This window comes from Thalassophryne amazonica, chromosome 1, assembly GCF_902500255.1.
Source record: "Thalassophryne amazonica chromosome 1, fThaAma1.1, whole genome shotgun sequence".
Classification (NCBI taxonomy): Eukaryota; Metazoa; Chordata; class Actinopteri; order Batrachoidiformes; family Batrachoididae; genus Thalassophryne; species Thalassophryne amazonica.
This window is the reverse complement of record NC_047103.1, coordinates 1,653,288-1,672,798: the sequence shown is the minus strand read 5'-3', so window position 1 is coordinate 1,672,798 and position 19,511 is coordinate 1,653,288. Positions and strand designations below refer to the sequence as shown.

The window sequence follows — 19,511 nt, the reverse complement described above, 5'->3', positions numbered from 1 at the left end:
GTGTGTGTGTGTGTGTGTGTGTGTGTGTGTGTGTGTGTGTGTGTGTGTGTGTGTGTGTGTGTGTGTGTCAGTGCGGGGGCGGGGCGTACAGGTTGCTTCATAGTGATTGACATCATGTTGGACATGGCAGACCGGGAGGGCGTGGTCGACATCTATAACTGTGTCCGAGAGCTGCGAGCGCGAAGAGTTAACATGGTGCAGACTGAGGTACACACACACACACACACGTGCACACACGCACACGTCAGTATGCTGACATTCATCAACCCGCCAGGAGCCATTTCTGCATTGAGGTCCGAGAGACTTTAGGGATTTTCTGGTCTGACAAGGATTAGAAGCAAAGACTCTCTGGTCTGGAGCCCCACACTTTAACCACAAGACCATCACGGATGCTGTCCATCACGACTGTCCTTCTGTTTCTCTCCTGGTGAATGTCAAAGGTCAGATCAGGTTGGGAAGCATGCCCCAGTGCTGTGTGTTGTCACATGCACAACACAACAAAACTCTCTTGGGTCCTGGATGGCAACTATCCAGACCAACAACCAGTCCATCCACAGTCCATCCACACATGCATCCAGGTGAAACATGGGTGTGTCCTCGGCCTTCTCCAGCTGCTGCGGTCCTGAAGACTGAGACACCAATCAGTATTCCAGAACTAGAAATGGCGCTGTGTGCTCCGGACCAAAGACTAAAACAACAATCGAGACCAGTGATGTCCATACTATTCCAGAAAGGGCCAAGAGGGTGCAGGTTTTCTTTGCAGCCACTGACCTCAGCAGGTGATTTCACTGATGAACTCATCCCACCTGTTCAAAGGGATGTTAACCAGTGAAATCACCTGCTGAAGTCAGTGGCTGCAAAGAAAACCTGCACCCTCTCGGCCCTTTCTGGAATAGTTTGGAGACCACTGATTTAGACTGTTACCAGCAACAAGTCCAAAAGCCAGGGTCTGTCCTGGACTGGGGTTGTCAGGGTCCTTGTCAAAGGTCATTTACACTCTGTGATGCAACATTAACGCAGAATAGCACACTGAGATTTTAATTTAAATTTATTTTCATTTATATAGCGCCAAATCACAACAGAGTTGCCTCAAGACGCTTCACACAGGTAAGGTCTAACCTTGCTAACCCCCAGAGCAGCAGTGGTAAGGAAAAACTCCCTCTGAGGAAGAAACCTCAAGCAGACCAGATTGAAAGGGGCGACCCTCTGTTTGGGCCATGATACAGACACAAATTACAGAACAATTCACAAAACGAATATACAGGAAATTCTGTTGGTGCGCAGGACAGGAGGGTCTCCAGCACAAATACAACACCCATCTCTGGATGGAGCTGCACCTTAAACAGAGAGAAAAAACAGAATCAGGCATCAGAAAGACAACAAATACAGTATAATTTGTCAGCATTAAACAACAAGAAAAACAGAAGAAATACTAAGGCCATTAGCCCTAAACTTCACTAACAGACCCAGAATTTAGGTAAAGCTGAGGCCGCGGGATGCTCTGTTTACTAATCATCACTCATACACATCAAGTCTCATTGACAATATATTAACAAATGTTATTGTTGGGAATTTACCGGGTGGTTTACATACTATTAGTGACATTAGTCATCACTTGCCAGTGTTTGTTGCTTACAATTACATAGCTGATAAATTGATCTTGAAATTCCAAATTTCAAAAAGGAAAATTACAGTGGCTGGATTAAGGCATGCTGGGATATGTTAACCTGATGTCTTCTATTTTCTTCTCAAAGTAATCAGGAATCCTGTGCTGTAAAAGGAGAGTGAACTACAGGTGGTTGTCCATTAATAAGTGTTGCCACCGTGTCGAATAAGAACTTTGAGTCATGCTTGTTTTTGTTTAGTAAGTCCACTTTGTAGCCAGTAATGCATGTTTATAGTCTAAGATAGCATCACGGCATGCAAGGTGGAATACTTCTAATTTTGAACTACGCCATTTCTATTCTAGACCTCTAGCCTTATGCTTGAGGTCACGCAGATAATCATTGAACCAAGGTGACTGTGTTTTTTTTGGGGGGGGGGGGGGGGTAATAAAGGTGTCGCAATCATGTCAAGTGTACAGCAACATCAGATGCCTTAAACATGACGTCTTTTCCAGGGACATCCATGAATTTTACAACAAGACGGTACAAAATACATTCTGCACACTATGACAAGACATGACTGCAGAAGCAGAGGGCGGGTACTGGACTGTCTGCAGGCCTGACCTGTCCCCAATAGAGAACATGTGGAGACTTTGAAATGACAAAAAGAAGAAAAAAAGCAACAACACTGACCCCGTACTATTGGACACCTGAGGACGTATTTGCAGGCTGAACAGGACAAAGTCAACACCTGAAAGTGAAATTTTTTCCTGTCAGCAGTAAATGTAGAATCACTGAGGGTTTTTTTTTTTTCTCAAACTGTCCCAACTTCTTCTATGATGTTCTAGAATTTCTAGTCTAGTCTGTCTGTCATCCCTCTCTGTCTTTCTCTCTCTTAATTTCAAATTCAATTTCGTGGAGCTTTATTGACATGGGACAAAAATGTTTACATTGTCAAGTGTTACATTGAACAAAAAATAAAAATGATGTAGGTACAGTTAATATTCTACAGTAAATGCACGTGTAAACAGGAGATGTGGGATTGTCTCTCTCTCTCTGTCTCTCACTGTCTGTCTCTGTCTCTCTTCTGTCTGTCTCTGTCTCCAGGAGCAGTATTCTTCATCCATGATGCCATCTTGGAGGGTGTCTTTGTGGTGACACAGCCAATTCCAGCCAATCAGCTGCGGTCGGTTTACTATGACATGAACCGATTGGATCCTCAGACGAACTCCAGTCAGATCAAAGATGAGTTCAGGGTGATGTATTGATCTTTGTATTGATCTGCTAATGGTTTTAAGAACAGCATCTGATATCATTAATAATGACATTGATCTAACTGTTATTATGCTGTTATGTTTGTAATCATTACTCTATATTTAGTTTATAAAACTTTTTAAAGTTTGTAACTTTTTAATAGAGTACACTGGACAAAAACACAACACTTTTGTTTTTGCTCCTATTTTTCATGATCTGAGCTCAAAGATCTAAAACACTTTCTATTTACACTAAAGACCGATTTCTCTCAAATATTGTTGACAAATCTGTCTAAATCTGTGTTAGTGAGCACTTCTCCTTTGCCCAGATAATCCATCCCACCTCACAGGTGTGGCAGATCAAGATGCTGATCAGACAGCATGATTATTGCACAGGTGTGCCTTAGGCTGGCCACAAAAAAAGGCCACAATGACGTTTTATCCCACAGCACAATGTCACAGGTGTCACAGGTTTTTAAGGAGCGTGCAGTGGGCGTGCTGACTGCAGGAATGTCCAGCAGAGCTGTTGCCCATGAACTGAATGTTCATTTCTCCACCATAAGCCATAAGCAATACCTCCAACTGGCCTCATAACCACAGACCACGTGTGACCAGACCAGCCCAGGACCTCCACGTCCAGCATGTTCACCTCCAAGATGGTCTGAGACCAGCCACCTGGACAGCTGCTGCAGCAATCGGTTTGCAGAACCAAAGAATTTCTGCACAAACTGTCAGAAACTATCTCAGAGAAGCTCATCTGGGGTCTCGACCTGACTGCAGTTCGTTGTCGTAACCGACTTGAGTGGACAAATGCTCACATTCAATAGCATCTGGCTGCTGATCAACTCTATGTGAAGATGTGTTGCACTACGTGAAGCAAATGATGGTCACACCAGATATTGTGGCCCGCCTAAGGCACACCTGTGCAGTAATCATGCTGTGTGATCAGCATCTTGATATGGCACACCTGTGAGGTGGGATGGATTATCTCAGCAAAGGAGACGTGCTCACTAACACAGATTTAGACAGATTTGTCAACAATATTTGAGAGAAACAGGTCTTTTGTGTAGATAGAAAATGTTTTAGATCTTTGAGTGTAGCGGATGAAAATGGGAGCAAAAACAAAAGTGTTGTGTTTATGTTTTTGTTCAGTATATTAGTTTAATTTCAGTAACTTAACTAACTGCTGCCATACATCATACAAACAAATGTTTCAGCAACTAACTTCTGTGTGACTGTGGAGTTAGTTTGAGTTAGTCTGGAAACCACTTGTGATGGTTCGGGTTCTGGTTCTGAGCGTCATGGTGTGTGTGCATGCTTAGACCCTGAACATGGTCACGCCCACACTGCGGGTGGAGGACTGCAGCATCGCTCTGTTACCCAGAAACCACGAGAAGAACCGCTGCATGGACGTTCTTCCTCCAGACCGCTGCCTGCCGTTCCTCATCACCATCGATGGCGAGAGCTCCAACTACATCAACGCTGCACTGATGGATGTACGGCGAGCCGCGAGCACACACTCCGCGCCATACGTCACCCGCCCAGCATGTTTGTAAATGGCACAACAAAGCTAATACTAATGGGTTTTATTGACTTGTCTTCAGGAGTGATGACAGGAGCTGTATCTTATGGCCCAGTCACACGGCACTTAACGAAGAGCAACAGACCCCAAACGAAACAAGAAATCTGGAATTCATTGCTATCGTTTAACCTTCGTGCAGCTTTATTCCTGCAGCTGGCGCTTCGTCAGGATTTTTAAACTGTTGAAAAATTTGAACGAATGCCACCAAAAACCTCAATTCATCCGTATTCATTTTGCTGTAGTTCTGGATGTTTTTTTCATTTGCTTAATTTTTGTAACGTTAGCGTTTAGTTTGACTTCGTTTTGACCAGCTGCATGTTTTTCACACCAGTGCAGGAAGCCGTTTTGCTGCTGCCGCTGCTTTCAGGTACCGTCGGAAATTACAGGGCAAACTCAGCCTGTTTGCTTGGATTTTTTATCTGGGTGGGGGGTCAGCTTCACTGGGCTCAGGCACCTTATACAGGCCAGAATTAATCTTTTGTGTGGATGCAGTTAATTATTTTACCAAAAATAAAATGAAAGTCAGATTCAGATGATTATACAAGTATAAAGAGCTGTTCTGGAAGGCAGAAGTCATGTTGTGGTTCAGCTGCAGCTGGTTGAAATAACCACACGAGTCAATGCGCGTTCACACGCACTGATCAATTTACTGCTCTGATATATTCAATCATCTTTGCACTTATATTTATTCACCCTTTTGACAGTTTTCTGTTATAAATCAATATATATGGCTTAGTAACGTAATACAGTGATACAGCAGTGACCAAGGCACACCAGAGGTTTTTTTTTAATTGGAGCAAGACGGAGCGCGCAGCGTGTCATAAGGCAGTGAGAGTTCTGATGATGATGGAGATGATCCCTCATTTGTTCTCGACGAGGAACCCAGAGCAGGTGGATCCACTGATGTGCTCACAGATCTCTACAAGCTTCTGTTTGCAGTTTCTCCAGGACTCGGCGCTCTGAGCTCCATCCCAGCGCCGAGTCCTGGAACTCAGAGATGCAGACACACACTGCTCCAGCTGTGGCTCCAGGCGCGTGTCGTTACCAGCGTGAGACCAAAGTTAACTTTGGGTTTCCTTTTGTTCCTCTTTCATTCCTTTTGTGCTCTTGATTCGCAGGATATTCGGTGATAAAGCTCATTCGTCCACCTTTTCTCAACGAATTGTGACTTTTTTTTTTACTTCAGGAATCATCATGTGCCGTGTGACCGGGCCTTAGGGTGACAGTTCTTTACCAGCAGACACGTGGTGGCGCTGTTGTCTGTTTAATGTAATTCCATCATAGCCAGTGTTATTCTATAACACAGAGGCCCAGTGCATTGTAGGAAGTGGCAGCAGCGTTGAGGATTGTTTGTGTAAACCTGCTGGAATCACAGACGAGTGACCTTAAATCTGGAGAGATCCTCCAGACTTTTCCATCTTCTGCTTTTTGAAAGTCAGCAGTCTGGTCCAGCTCCAGCAGAGGGAGCCAGACCATTCACAGCTTACTAAACTCCACATTAGATTTTACATGGAGTGAACAAAGACTGTTTAGGGATCTCTTAATTCTCAGAGCAGTCCAATTCGAGGAAATCAATTCAGGTTGCCAAGAGGCACTGAAGATACTGACACTCTGAGAGTACACGCAGAGCTGGAATGTGGTTGGTGATGACTTCTTGGACATAAAGACAGACAGCCAGCCAACAGAAAGCAAAAAATAAATAAATCTAATCTAACAAAATTTTTTTTGTTACAAGCAGGCATCTATGCTAGATCAAGTCCTTATAGATAAGGTTTCACATCAGGGTGGATGCCCCAAATAAGATAATTGTTTGGCCATTTTTGGGCCAAACCCCCATTTTGGTCAAAAAAAAGGTCAAAATTCAAAGTGGCCAATCCTTTTGAGATGCATATCACATTACTTGTCTCAATGAGGAGAGCCGAAAAATATTAGTTTGACCTATTTTCAACCTTGCATTACGTCACAATGACCGAAATGTGAAAAGATCAGTGCACTTTTCGCAAAGGGTTAAATTGATAAAATCTGTTATAATGGTCCGATTTTGACAATTTTGGTGTCTAATTATATGTTTTCCTTACACGAGGAAACCAATAAGACAGCTTTATAAACCATTATGCCAGTCTTAGCTAGGAAAATGCAATTATGTCAGATAAGATAGGTCTATGATTAACTTTATCAAACTTCAGAAATGGTAATGACATCAAAATTGACCATAATTGGGCCCTATTTAACATCAAGCACATTAATTATATCTAAAAAATCATATAAATTGAAGTATGTTTTGTGAATATGAAGAAAATAAGAATACAAAAGCAAAGAATACATATTTTAGAGGTATATTATGGCAAATTTATTAGCATCATTTTTATGAATCATCGTTTCTGTTACACAACATAACTTGATATTTCAAATATCAGAACCATTCAAAATAACTTCAATACACCCAGTGACATGTTTTGTTACATACAGTACCGATTTGTCAATTTGGAACTTATGGTAGTTACCTTAAAAGGGGCATTCCATAAAAAATTAAACTGATTACGAGTTTACGACTCATATTACGGAAAAACATGATTTTTGGTCAAACTGTGATTTGATGTGATTTGACATAATTTGAAGCATATTTGGATGTATATGAATACAAAAAACAAATAAAACAAGACATCATATTCCACCATATTTCAGATGAAGTCCCTCAGATGAGGTCGACGAAATGTCAAAGCAAGTTTAAAGCTAGAGTTGGTAGTCATAGAGCGCTAGCAAGAGAGCTAGGAAGATTTGAAAGTAGCACCTCCTCTAGGTTCCACCCCCTCCCCCCTACCCTGTCAGTGCTCCGTCCAAAGCCACGCCCCCACAAACTTGAACGTGCATCTGACTGTGGGACTCAGTGGGACAGAGGAGAGCCAAGGATCTTTGTCATGGCTAAAAATAACATATAGAGACGCTAATGTTAGCTTTTGGGCTAATACGAGATACAAACGTAGCCAAGTTGGCAAATCCTATATGAAAATAACAAGTCCCCCTGAAGCAAAAGTAATTATCTGTCCAACAGAAAGAGAGTGACCTCTGTATCACTTTTCAGGCCCTTTAGATGCTCAGTTGTTTCCACCGAGAAAATGCTGCTGCCGATGTTGACTCTTGTCTGACCTCTTGCTTTATCCTGAGCCTTTTTCATCGCAGCCTTTTCTTTCTTTTCCTTGGCTTTCTATTGGGGTGAGCCTTTAAACGCACCGGTGGAAGTGGTAGTTTCGGCTGTATTCCTCTGCCATTGTGCCGAAGTGAACTTCTTCAGTGAAATGAGATGAGTGTGCACACGCAGAGGAGGGAGGGACAGAGGGGGGGGCGTTGAGCCTGGTGAAGCAAGCAGGAAGAACGAGATGTGAAAGCATCTGGTTGGTTTTTTGAGAGCGCACCACAGGGCTTATAGTGGTTGGAGTTTTACAGCTGCTATAGACATCTGATTTTCGTTCCTTTTTCTGATACATAATCTCACAGACACCCACGGGTACTCACAGACACATAGGGGCACCCACATGCACCCGTGCAACGCTGACCACTCACGTCTTAAAGCACTTACAGGCTGCACTCTTGCATTTTGCCTCACACCACATGTAATTAATTCAGTACACTCAGAAGTGTTGCTTTCAAGTCTATTCCAAAGAATTTTCACTCTCTCTGGGCTTCCTTGCCACCCCAATACACTTGTAGGAGGATCTACATTCATTTCTACTTGATCAGCCTGGAGCGACACATTAGCTTGATAGTTAGCACGAGAAAGATGTAACTCCAACACATCCTCTGTCGGAGGCAGCTTTCGAGATCCATTTCTCCTTAATCAAACCCACCAACATCATGTACATTGTAAAGTCGACAAATTCTTGCACATCATTCAGTTCACCAATTCTGCCAACACCAGTGAGAAGCTGCAGATATTTGTTGAATACTTTCCAGCAGGACTTCTTTCCATATCCACTAAATGATGACACTGTATCACACCCAGGTAGTGCATGAAAGCCAGAGGTTCTGAAGAACTTCTGTGGGCATATTTCTGAGCAATGGTGTGAATGGGGTAGCACTTTGTTTTCTTTTTGGTGCCACTGACCATCCACACGTCCAAGGGCTGCTTTCCAAAATTGTATACAAGAAGTAGAAGGACGTCAGTATCCCTACAAATGATGATAAATCTCTTTGTCACATTGTCATCATTCTGCATTTGGAATAACTGCTGTATTCCATTCAACTATTCCCTTATCAGTTTACTTAACTGTAGCTTATTTCTTGGTCTTAGAGCTTAACTTAGCATGCTGCAATTTTTGTGCAAGGTGGTACATCTCAGAAATCTGCAAAAGTTAAAAATAATTACGTTCAGTGCTCTGTTACTTAAAATCTGGAAAGGAATTCAGCAAACAGTTGTTATTATTGGTTCAACATTTTGTATAAATCATTGCGCGTACAGCATGTATGAATTGGTCAAAGAAGAAGCTCAACAGGAAGGTAACAATGTAAAGACATTAAATATAAGTCATGAACTCAAAATGAGTCCGACTCACTGCAAATAGTTGTGAACTGATCAATCAGCATGACCCAGTTTCCACCTCAAAATCATATATCTGTCATTTAAATAGCTGTGAGAGATGTGGATGGGCATACTTCAATTAAACACATCAACTTGGTTTGGCAAAATATCTTTATGAAAATCCATACACTTATTATATCTATGTTGATGTCCAATAGGGTTTTCCGTAAGTTACTGTCCTGAGTGGGAGGGAGAGGTTGAACTTGCATTCAACATACACTATTTAAATTTTTAGTCATTGATTGATGTAGGTAACATAGCATTAAAATGATTTCTATAGTATTTAATGTTTGCAGTTATTAGTTATAGACTGCACAAAAGTAAGTCAGCAACCTTATGGAATGTGATTCTTGTCAATTATATACCTTGAGGCTGTCCAGATAACCATGTCCTTGGAACAACCTTCACTTACAATACCAAATAACCTACATTTTCCTATTGAGTTCCACTTTGTTTTAAGTCTACATGCAACAATATACTGTATTACTGGAAATTAGCAAAATATGTGAAACTTACCTAATAACCACTACAAAGATCGACTTTTATCTCCTCAAACCTCTGAGCAGTGGGAGAAAGTTCTTTGCATATGCACATGCATGTCTGCAGGTGCCCCTCCTGTCACTCATGCATCTTGCTGCTTCTTGTACGGAAAGCCACATGGGACATGTTTTACCTTTCCACATTTTCAGTCATTGTGATGTAACGCAAGGTCGAAAATAGGTCAAACTATACATTTTTCAATTCTACTCATCGACTTGAGCAATTTGATATGCATCTCAAAAGGATCTGGCCATTTTTTGAATTTTGACCCTTTTTGACCAAAAATGTTTTTTTGTTTGTTTTTTTTGGGGGGGGGCAAAAATGGCCTTTTTTGGCATCACCCCTGATGTTAAACCTTACTATATAAGGACTTGATATGACTTGATCTAGTATAGATGACTGCTTGTAACAAAAAATGCTGATTTTTTTTTTTTCTAGAGCACTACTTTGCCTTCTGCTAAGACTGTTCCTGTCATTGAACAGGAAGTAGCTGGAACTGTATCCTAAGAATAATCCTGACAAGCATCTTCCCTGGTACAGAGAGCAGTGACACCCCTGTAGTTGGTACATTTCAAAAGGAAATGCCCTTTCTTTTCCAGATTAGGACATGTCCATTCTTCCGGTCTGTTGGGATGATCCCTTTCTCCCAGACTGAAAAATAGTTTGAACTGGTAGAAGAACAGCATCTCCACCTACCTGGAGGAGCTCACCTCTGATGACACAGATCTTACCCTTAGTTGTTTCACAGCCTTTGTAACCTCACCAACATCTAATGGTTCATAGTTGCAGAATCAGGAACCCTGGAGATCTCCTGCATATTTGGACACTGATGACTCATATAGTTCTCAGCAACTTTCATGGACTAGATACCAAAGAACTCCAGCATTCTATTTACATCATCAGTTGTGTCCATGTCTGCAAGTCCACCAACCAGGTTGTGCACAAACTCCTGGGAAACAGTCTGATCTTGCAGTTGAGCCAGATACCATCTTGAGCACTGAACCAACTGAATACTCAACATCAGAATTCACAGATGTGGCACTTCTGTGTGTCCACGAGAACAGCAACACCTGTATAAGAATGTCCAATGATGCAGCTCCATACACTGAAACCAGTTTTCCACAACTCACACCACTCCATTGTTTTGCAAAGGCAAGAAGCACTGAGCAGTTTTTGCTGTGGCTACCAGATCCATGAGAACCAATGAAGCTCTCACAGGCAGCCCAGACTCTCCCAGTGGTCACATTGAACTCACACGAGTCATGACCAAAAAGTGTCACCTCTGGGGCAGTCGTCAGTCTCAGAGTGAAACTACCAATGAAAAGCCTCCCTCACAGAGATGGGAAAGAGTCAGTCTGCCATTGGAATGCCAGTCCCTCAATATGCCGACCACTGTGGCAACCAGACCAAAATTAAGTGTGTCCATCCACTGAGATCTGACCTCATCCACATCAGACAGGGCAGCTGCTGACACGTAGAGTTCTGCAAGCCCCATGGACAGCAATGGAAAGTCATCCTGTCTGGACGTTCCAGGTGCCCACCGATACCCAGGCATAGCCGTGCAGTGGATAGTCCCTCAGCTCCGTACCAGTCGCCACCCTCCAAGGACATGATCCCTGGAGCTCGTCTGTGGTTTGGTATTATTCGGCGAGGAGGGGCCAAACGGTTTCCTCATGTGGACGAACATCCAGTAGACGGCAGCAGCAGTTACTCCCACGGAGTTTGGAAACAAGACCTTCTGTTTTCATGTCTGCAAAATGTTTTACGGTGACTGAGGACCATCCACAGTTCCCTGATCCAGAACAGGATGCACACACATAAAACACAGGACAACTTTCCAGACTTTTAGAAAAATCCATCAAATCAAATCAAATCAAATCAATTTTATTTATATAGCGCCAAATCACAACAAACAGTTGCCCCAAAGCGCTTTATATTGTAAGGCAAAAGCCATACAATAATTACAGAAAAACCCCAACGGTCAAAACGACCCCCTGTGAGCAAGCACTTGGCGACAGTGGGAAGGAAAAACTCCCTTTTAACAGGAAGAAACCTCCAGCAGAACCAGGCTCAGGGAGGGGCAGTCTTCTGCTGGGACTGGTTGGGGCTAAGAGGAGAGAATCAGGAAAAAGACATGCTGTGGAAGAGAGCAGAGATCAATCACTAATGATTAAATGCAGAGTGGTGCATACAGAGCAAAAAGAGAAAGAAACACTCAGTGCATCATGGGAACCCCCCAGCAGTCTAAGTCTATAGCAGCATAACTAAGGGATGGTTCAGGGTCACCTGATCCAGCCCTAACTATAAGCTTTAGCAAAAAGGAAGTTTTAAGCCTAATCTTAAAAGTAGAGAGGGTGTCTGTCTCCCTGATCTGAATTGGGAGCTGGTTCCACAGGAGAGGAGCCTGAAAGCTGAAGGCTCTGCTCCCATTCTACTCTTACAAACCCTAGGAACTACAAGTAAGCCTGCAGTCTGAGAGCAAAGCGCTCTATTGGGGTGATATGGTACTACGAGGTCCCTAAGATAAGATGGGACCTGATTATTCAAAACCTTATAAGTAAGAAGAAGAATTTTAAAATTCTATTCTAGAATTAACAGGAAGCCAATGAAGAGAGGCCAATATGAATTACAATAGTCCAGCCTAGAGGAAATAAATGCATGAATTAGTTTTTCAGCATTACTCTGAGACAAGACCTTTCTAATTTTAGAGATACTGCGCAAATGCAAAAAAGCAGTCCTACATATTTGTTTAATATGCGCTTTGAATGACATATGCTGATCAAAAATGACTCCAAGATTTCTCACAGTATTACTGGAGGTCATCCAGAGTAAGGATCTGGTTAGACACCATGTTTCTAAGATTTGTGGGGCCAAGTACAATAACTTCAGTTTTATCTGAGTTTAAAAGCAGGAAATTAGAGGTCATCCATGTATTTATGTTTGTAAGACAATCCTGCAGTTTAGCTAATTGGTGTGTGTCCTCTGGCTTCATGGATAGATAAAGCTGGGTATCATCTGCATAACAATGAAAATTTAAGCAATACCGTCTAATAATACTGCCTAAGGGAAGCATGTATAAAGTGAATAAAATTGGTCCTAGCACAGAACCTTGTGGAACTCCATAATTAACCTTAGTCTGTGAAGAAGATTCCCCATTTACATGAACAAATTGTAATCTATTAGATAAATATGATTCAAACCACCGCAGCGCAGTGCCTTGGCTCAATTCTTTAGGTGTTAAGTTAGGTGTCCTGTCCTGACACGTGTGGTACACCTTCATGTTTATTTGCGTGCGACAACAGGAACTGATCCGATGTCCAAATATTTCTGGCCCAAACAGTGTCCGTATGTTTTTTTTGACTCTAGCAGCTTTGTGTCCTCCTGTAGAGCTACAAACAACCATCAGCGTTTATTGTCACCCAGCATCCCTTGCCCAACACAGTCAAGGACTTCTGGCGTCTGGTCCTGGACTACCACTGCACGTCCATTGTGATGCTGAATGACGTCGACCCTGCACAGGTACGCCGTGTGCCACAAACTGCTGGCTGTCCCGTGGTGCCAGACTGATGTCCCCGTATGTGTGTCTGTGTGTCTGGCAGCTGTGTCCTCAGTACTGGCCCGAGAACGGTCTCCATCGTCTTGGCTCGCTGCAGGTGGAGTTTGTCTCTGCAGATCTGGAAGAAGACGTCATCAGTCGCATCTTCAGGATCTACAACACAGCCAGGGTGCGTTCCATTTATTCTCTATCACCTCCCTGTCTACAGTGCTCTGGTTCCATGTTCTCAGGGTCCCATGTTCCTTAGGTCTCAGAGTCCTATGGGCTCATATTCCTAGTCATTATTCATCTCTATGTGATGGACCACAGTTCAAATTCTTTGGGTCAGACTACATTTCTTTGACCTTTGGGGTTAGGGTTTGTCTGATGGTTTTCATTCATGTGGCTCAAACTTCAGCTTTGGGTGTGTTTGATTTGAACTCCTGTTTCTGCAGATGTTTTTTGTGTGTGTGTGTGTTTGGTGGTTGATTTGACCCTTCTGTGTTTATTTGACCTTCTGTTTCTGCAGATGTTCTTGTTTGTATTTGGGTGCGTTTGATTTGATCGCCTGTTTCTGCAGAAGTTCTTGTTTGTGTTTGGGTGCGTTTGATTTGAACTCTTCTTGTAGATGTTCTTGTTTGTGTTTGGGTGCGTTTAATTTGAACTCCTGTTTCTGCTGATGTTCTTGTTTGTGTTTGGGTACGTTTGATTTGAACTCTTCTTGCAGATGTTCTTGTTTGTGTTTGGGTACGTTTGAGTTGAACTCTTCCTGCAGATGTTCTTGTTTGTGTTTGGGTATGTTTGAGTCAAACTCTTCCTGCAGATGTTCTTGTTTGTGTTTGGGTGCGTTTGATTTGAACTCTTCCTGCAGATGTTCTTGTTTGTGTTTGGGTGCGTTTGACTTGAACTCCTCCTGCAGATGTTCTTGTTTGTGTTTGGGTGCGTTTAATTTAAACTCCTGTTTCTGCAGATGTTCTTGTTTGTGTCTGGGTGCATTTAATTTGAACTCCTGTTTCTGCTTATGTTCTTTGTGTTTGGGTGCGTTTAATTTGAACTCCTGTTTCTGCAGATGTTCTTGTTTGTGTTTGGGTGCGTTTGACTTGAACTCTTCCTGCAGATGTTCTTGTTTGTGTTTGGGTGTGTTTACTTTGAACTCCTGTTTCTGCAGATGTTCTTGTTTGTGTTTGGGTGTGTTTAATTTGAACTCCTGTTTCTGCAGATGTTGTTGTTTGTGTTTGGGTGTGTTTAATTTGAACTCCTGTTTCTGCAGATGTTGTTGTTTTTAGATACATGGCACACGCTCACCCTCCGATGAGTGTGTTTGTGTACTAAAACCAGCTCTCCGTCTCTGGGGTCCGACCTTCGTGTCTCCGCGGGTATTACCCGGCAGGGCTGCACAAAGGCTGTTCAAGCTGGTGGCGAGGAGATTCGTCTAGCCGCTCACTGCCTCCATCCGGACGTCCACCACGCTGACGCTGATCTCGCACCCCGGTCGAATAGCCTTCTCTGGAACCAGGATACGAACCGGCCACGCCCGTTAACGGCAGCTCTCCTCTTATGGATCAGGGCTCTTGGACTGTTGCTAGATTTTGAATTTAGTGACTCGTACAGCGAGTCCCCAGGATGTGTTAATTTCATTAAAAACCAGACTAACCTTTTAGAGCACTTTTTGATGTTGTACACCCAATAAACTTTAACTTTTACACCTTAAGAAGCATCAATAAATCCAATGTCCGAGCCTTAACACTTTAACAGCATGCTTGGAAATTTATTGCAGGTTTTGCAAGTGCCGACAACATAATCAAAATAGGTTATATGATGATAATTGACTTCTTAACAATTTTTCTAGGAGTGAGGGAAAGAGGTTTTTAAGGTTAAAGTCCCCAGCTCGATGAACTTGATTTCCTCTTCATCAGCTATTAGTTGTTAGCTGACCACGATCCTTGTGTGATGTTGTAATCCTTCAGGAAATTAATCCACATAAGAGTTTATTCCTTCTTCAATCAACCAAAAGTTGATCTAATCCATTCTGGTATGCTGTGATGTTCCTTGAGAGAGAAAACGTTGAACCTTCCCCACTCAGACTTAAGGCCAGTGATTATTCTCCAATGCTCTGCTACTCCGTGACTGGACGGCCTGAGTGGGAGTTGAAAACTCTCTCAAATGATCTCTTATGGCTCCAATCCTCTCACTCCACGATTCCAATTGCTGCTCACAAGATGGTCAAGTCTTGTGATCTCCTCGTAGCAGGGGAGAAGTGACATCAGCACCTCTCCCTGGAAGAATAACCCCGTTTCCTGGTGTTTCACAGTTTATATATGTGCTTGATTCTTTGTTGTCCTCAGATGATCTTGGTTACTATGGGGATGCTGGTGACTCAAAACCTCCTCCCTTCTCCTTCCCTTACTGGAAGCCATCTGCGGCCCTTTGCCAGTAACTTATTTCTCAAGTTCCTCTTTTCTGTTAACACTTCAGCTTTTCTGAGAATTCATTTTTCTAAATCATGTCTTTAGAATCACATCAATCATATTCAGTCATTTCATTACAACTCTCTTTCACATAAAAACAATTCATATGATCATATACAAACATTTTCATTCCTTATTATTCATTTCATATTTTACCACATCTTAATCATTTGATCAGTTGTTTATCATCAGCTTTTCTTGCCTCGTTGCAACATCACTTCACTTCCTCTTTCTCTCTGACTGCACTCTTTATGAAAAACAACTTCTTCACTTCCTCTTTTCCTCTGACTCTGCACTCTTTATGAAAAACAACTCATATAATCATTCATTTCACTTATTTGTAACATACTTTTTCTAATCAACTCTTAATTTTTAACACATTAATACTTCATTTAATCATACTTGTTATGTTAGAATCATTCTTAGACATGTTCCATCATCTTCACCACTGAGTTCATTCCGTGGGCCTCTCCATTTGTAATGGAAAAGTCCGGTATGACCTCACTTACTCCAGGAAAGTACCAAACACTGTTCAGTTTAATGCAACAGCATGTATATTAATCCCATGGCACGTACTATATTCCAAGATGAAAACAAGCTGAAAGCAAGCTTAAAGTTATCTATCCTGACATCCCCTCCATGACATGAAGCTCTGCCGATCTCTTTATGCCTCCATAAAAACATCCTCGTCGTCGTCAACAGGGTGAAGGGTGAGCACTTCTTTTTCATCCACCATCGGAGACAGAACAGGAGGAGCTGGAGTTGAACGACACTCATCCAGCACCACGTACTCTTCTCCGCCCATCTGTAGATTGCTGTAGCCGTCAGAAGGCTGCTCTTCCAGTAGCGATGATTGTGATGGTAATCCCGATGGAGACGGAGTTGCCTCATATTCCTGAGATGATAATCCATCAGGGAACGATGGTGCGCATGGTGAAGTGGGGGTGACGGGTGTATAACACGGTGTAACTGATGTAGATGGCCGTGGTGATGTATCCTTCGGTTGAGGTGAAGCTTCAGCGTGAATATCCTCAGGCTCGGGCTGTTGAAGGTGTTCATCCAGGAACACCTACGTGAGGGCCTCCAAACACCAGTTCATATCCTCGGTCTGCACTCCAACCTCCACAGTGCGCTGTGGAGATGAACGTGGAACTGGTGGTAATGAAGGACCAATGGCCACGATCCGGCCATCGGCAAGATGAGCTGTGGAGAATCTTATTCCCGTAGGGTACATCCACATTTTGGTAAACACGGGGCAATACATATATCCCTCTGGAGACACTACAGTGTCAGCTCGTATTTGATCAATCAAAAGGGAATGCCAAATCATGTTTGCCTCGACCTCAATTTTTAGGTACGTTGCTGTTGGTACCTGGGGCAGAAAAGAAGTATCCTTCCGTCCCACTATTCCCCGTGCCACTTGAACAGGGAAGTTGTTGCCATAACACGTCAGGCACCACAAAGTCGGTGTTATCTCCCAGAAGTAGAACGCTTGTTCCAGGGTGGCTTGACAATGAATACATCTTATATCCCCCTATAGTGTAAGAGGAAACATTAGTCTTTTAACTATTATATTGCAAGCAAGCAAAAGAGTTCGTCGGGATTATTCAGATGCACGCCAGAGCCGCTTCATGATCACCGTAGGAGAGTGGGACTGTGATGACGTTACCATTCCCACTGTAGCTGAAGCAGCTGCACGCGGGAAGCAAGCATCATAGGTCGTAAACCATAACAGCAGGTGTAGTTGACTAACCATGGACAGCCAGTATAAAGCTGATAATATTCCCCATCCTAAGGCCCAAATTATTATAAGTCCAAGTTTGTAGAGCCAGGGTTTCTTGCATTGTACGGCTCCAGTTAATGTAGCTATGTACGCCAATAGGGTCAGGGCCATCACAGCTTCGCACACAATGTCAGCTATCACAGCCGGGGCGTAAAAGATTGCTGTCATATCTATCACCATCCAAATTGTAATCGATGTGTACTGCCATATTCCCCAACAGTCAAACTGGAGAGTAAAGCGACCGAGGACGTGAGTGATGAATAAAGACAACCCTAAGTCACTCTGACCGTAGTGCAGATTGATGATCGCCAATCTGACACATCCATGTAGTAGCGTTACTATTCGCAGTGGTTGTCGTAAGTCCCAACGGCCGACACAGCAGTATAGCAGCCATATTAACAGTAGTGCAATAAACTCCACTCTACTCACTTTGAAGATGGTGTCATTTATGCCGCCAGTATTGTTGGACATTGTGCTTTCTTATTCTTTTTACTTATCTCCTTAAGTTTGTACGCTGTTATGTAGATGCTTCTTCTTCCTTCACTCCCCCAAGGCAGAATGAACAGGGCGTGTCTCGGCGTCGGGCTTTGTAGGCTCCATCGCTCCTCCCCTAACGGAGGAGGGGCTCCATTTCACTGCGTTGCGTGCTCCTCCCACACAAGCGCAGGGCGGCTGCGAGACTTCCTTTTATCAAAACATATCCAATTACTGCAGCAATAATAAGTCCTAATATGATTAACAGATAGGGCCAAAGATATCCAAACAAATGTCCAATCCAACCAGTCACTACTTCGAGACCTTCTTTAATGACTTCTCCGGTCTCTGCTGCAAAAGTGGTGATGATTCCTCCAGCGATTATTTGCGTTCTTTCCCACCAAGAACATTCATGCCGACCTCTTCCTTTTCCACAGCTCAACCAATGTTCTGCAGGCGATTCACATGTACCATTATTGTAAATCCGATTGGGTCCCATCCATTCGTAACCGACAATTTCTTGTCCTTCACATAGACTTTTCTTGAAGGCATATCCTTCTTCAAGCATTATCAAAGCATCTCCAACAAATGGCACTATGTGGCCTAGGATCTGCTTCCTTTTCGACATTCCATGTCCCAGGACAGCCTTGGCACATCCAACGTTGGGTGGAAAAGCTCTTATCCATTCGCTAGCACCGTTCTTCTCCCAAACTGTTTGATGGCCATAAGTGTCATACTCGCCGTCATAGTAAGCATCACAATATTCTTCCCAGCCAGGAACTTTTCTACAATTTTGGCGGGCAAGGCTTATCGTGCATGTGGTATTACGTTTATTACAAATCATTTTCCATGGCCGTGGCGTAACATAAGGATTTGGTCTCCAGAGTACACTAGACCAAGTAGCTCTGTCTCTGGAGTAGACCGTGGCGATGTATTGATATTTAACCCAATAATTATCACTTTGATCTAAACAGGGGAATACCCAATCTTCAACTTCATATTTCTCCATTCCCCACCAGGTGACGTCCTTACTACGTCTAACTCCTTCCTGCCATGCTTGAAGGGTCCCCTTAATGGTTGGAACCTGTAACAACTTTGTACAGTTATATACCCATCTTAGCCAATTCCCTGTCTTAATTTGGTCTATGGGACATCGGGGAGATTTACCAGAACCTTCAGCCAAATTATTATGGTATTCTGTCTCATGTAAGCTTCCATAGATTTTATTTGCCACACATTGATCAATTTTGCTAAAATCTTCCTGAGGTACTGACCTTAGCTCATCGGGCTTTGGTAGTTTTTGCACATAGAATTTTGCTTTATGTGGACCCCGCAAACTATGCCCAGTCCACGTGTTTCCCTTTGGAAGATTCCCCTCAAAATGTATCAGTGGAACGCTCCAGACCCACGGAAAGGTGTCATTAAGCCATTCATCATATTTTGCCTCCTGTTTTTGTTTCCAAGTAATCCTGTCTATCAAATCGATGACTGGCGCAAGCACCATGTAATTTTGAGATTTACATCCAGTAGGTCGATTCCAATAACATCTATCTAATTTTGCTACTTTTTCTTTTACACAATAATCATGAATCTTCTTCCATCTATTTTTAACCACGTTATTGATACTTTTAACTTTTGGTTCTAATACTTGCTGGGTATCTTGTGTTGGCGATGTAGGGAGTGGTTTAGTTTTTCT

General features: G+C 42.8%; 1 protein-coding gene across 1 annotated transcript in view; it reads left to right on the top strand.

Moving 5' to 3' along the window:
• Positions 1 to 19,511, top strand: part of ptprma (protein tyrosine phosphatase receptor type Ma) — a 535,684-nt gene that overhangs the window by 506,272 nt on the left and 9,901 nt on the right. Inside the window, exons 28-33 of the mRNA XM_034183087.1 lie at positions 72 to 207; positions 1,684 to 1,693; positions 2,718 to 2,860; positions 4,180 to 4,353; positions 12,943 to 13,074; positions 13,155 to 13,280. Coding sequence (XP_034038978.1) covers positions 72 to 207; positions 1,684 to 1,693; positions 2,718 to 2,860; positions 4,180 to 4,353; positions 12,943 to 13,074; positions 13,155 to 13,280 — 721 coding nt within the window. The remainder of the gene's footprint in view (positions 1 to 71; positions 208 to 1,683; positions 1,694 to 2,717; positions 2,861 to 4,179; positions 4,354 to 12,942; positions 13,075 to 13,154; positions 13,281 to 19,511) is intronic.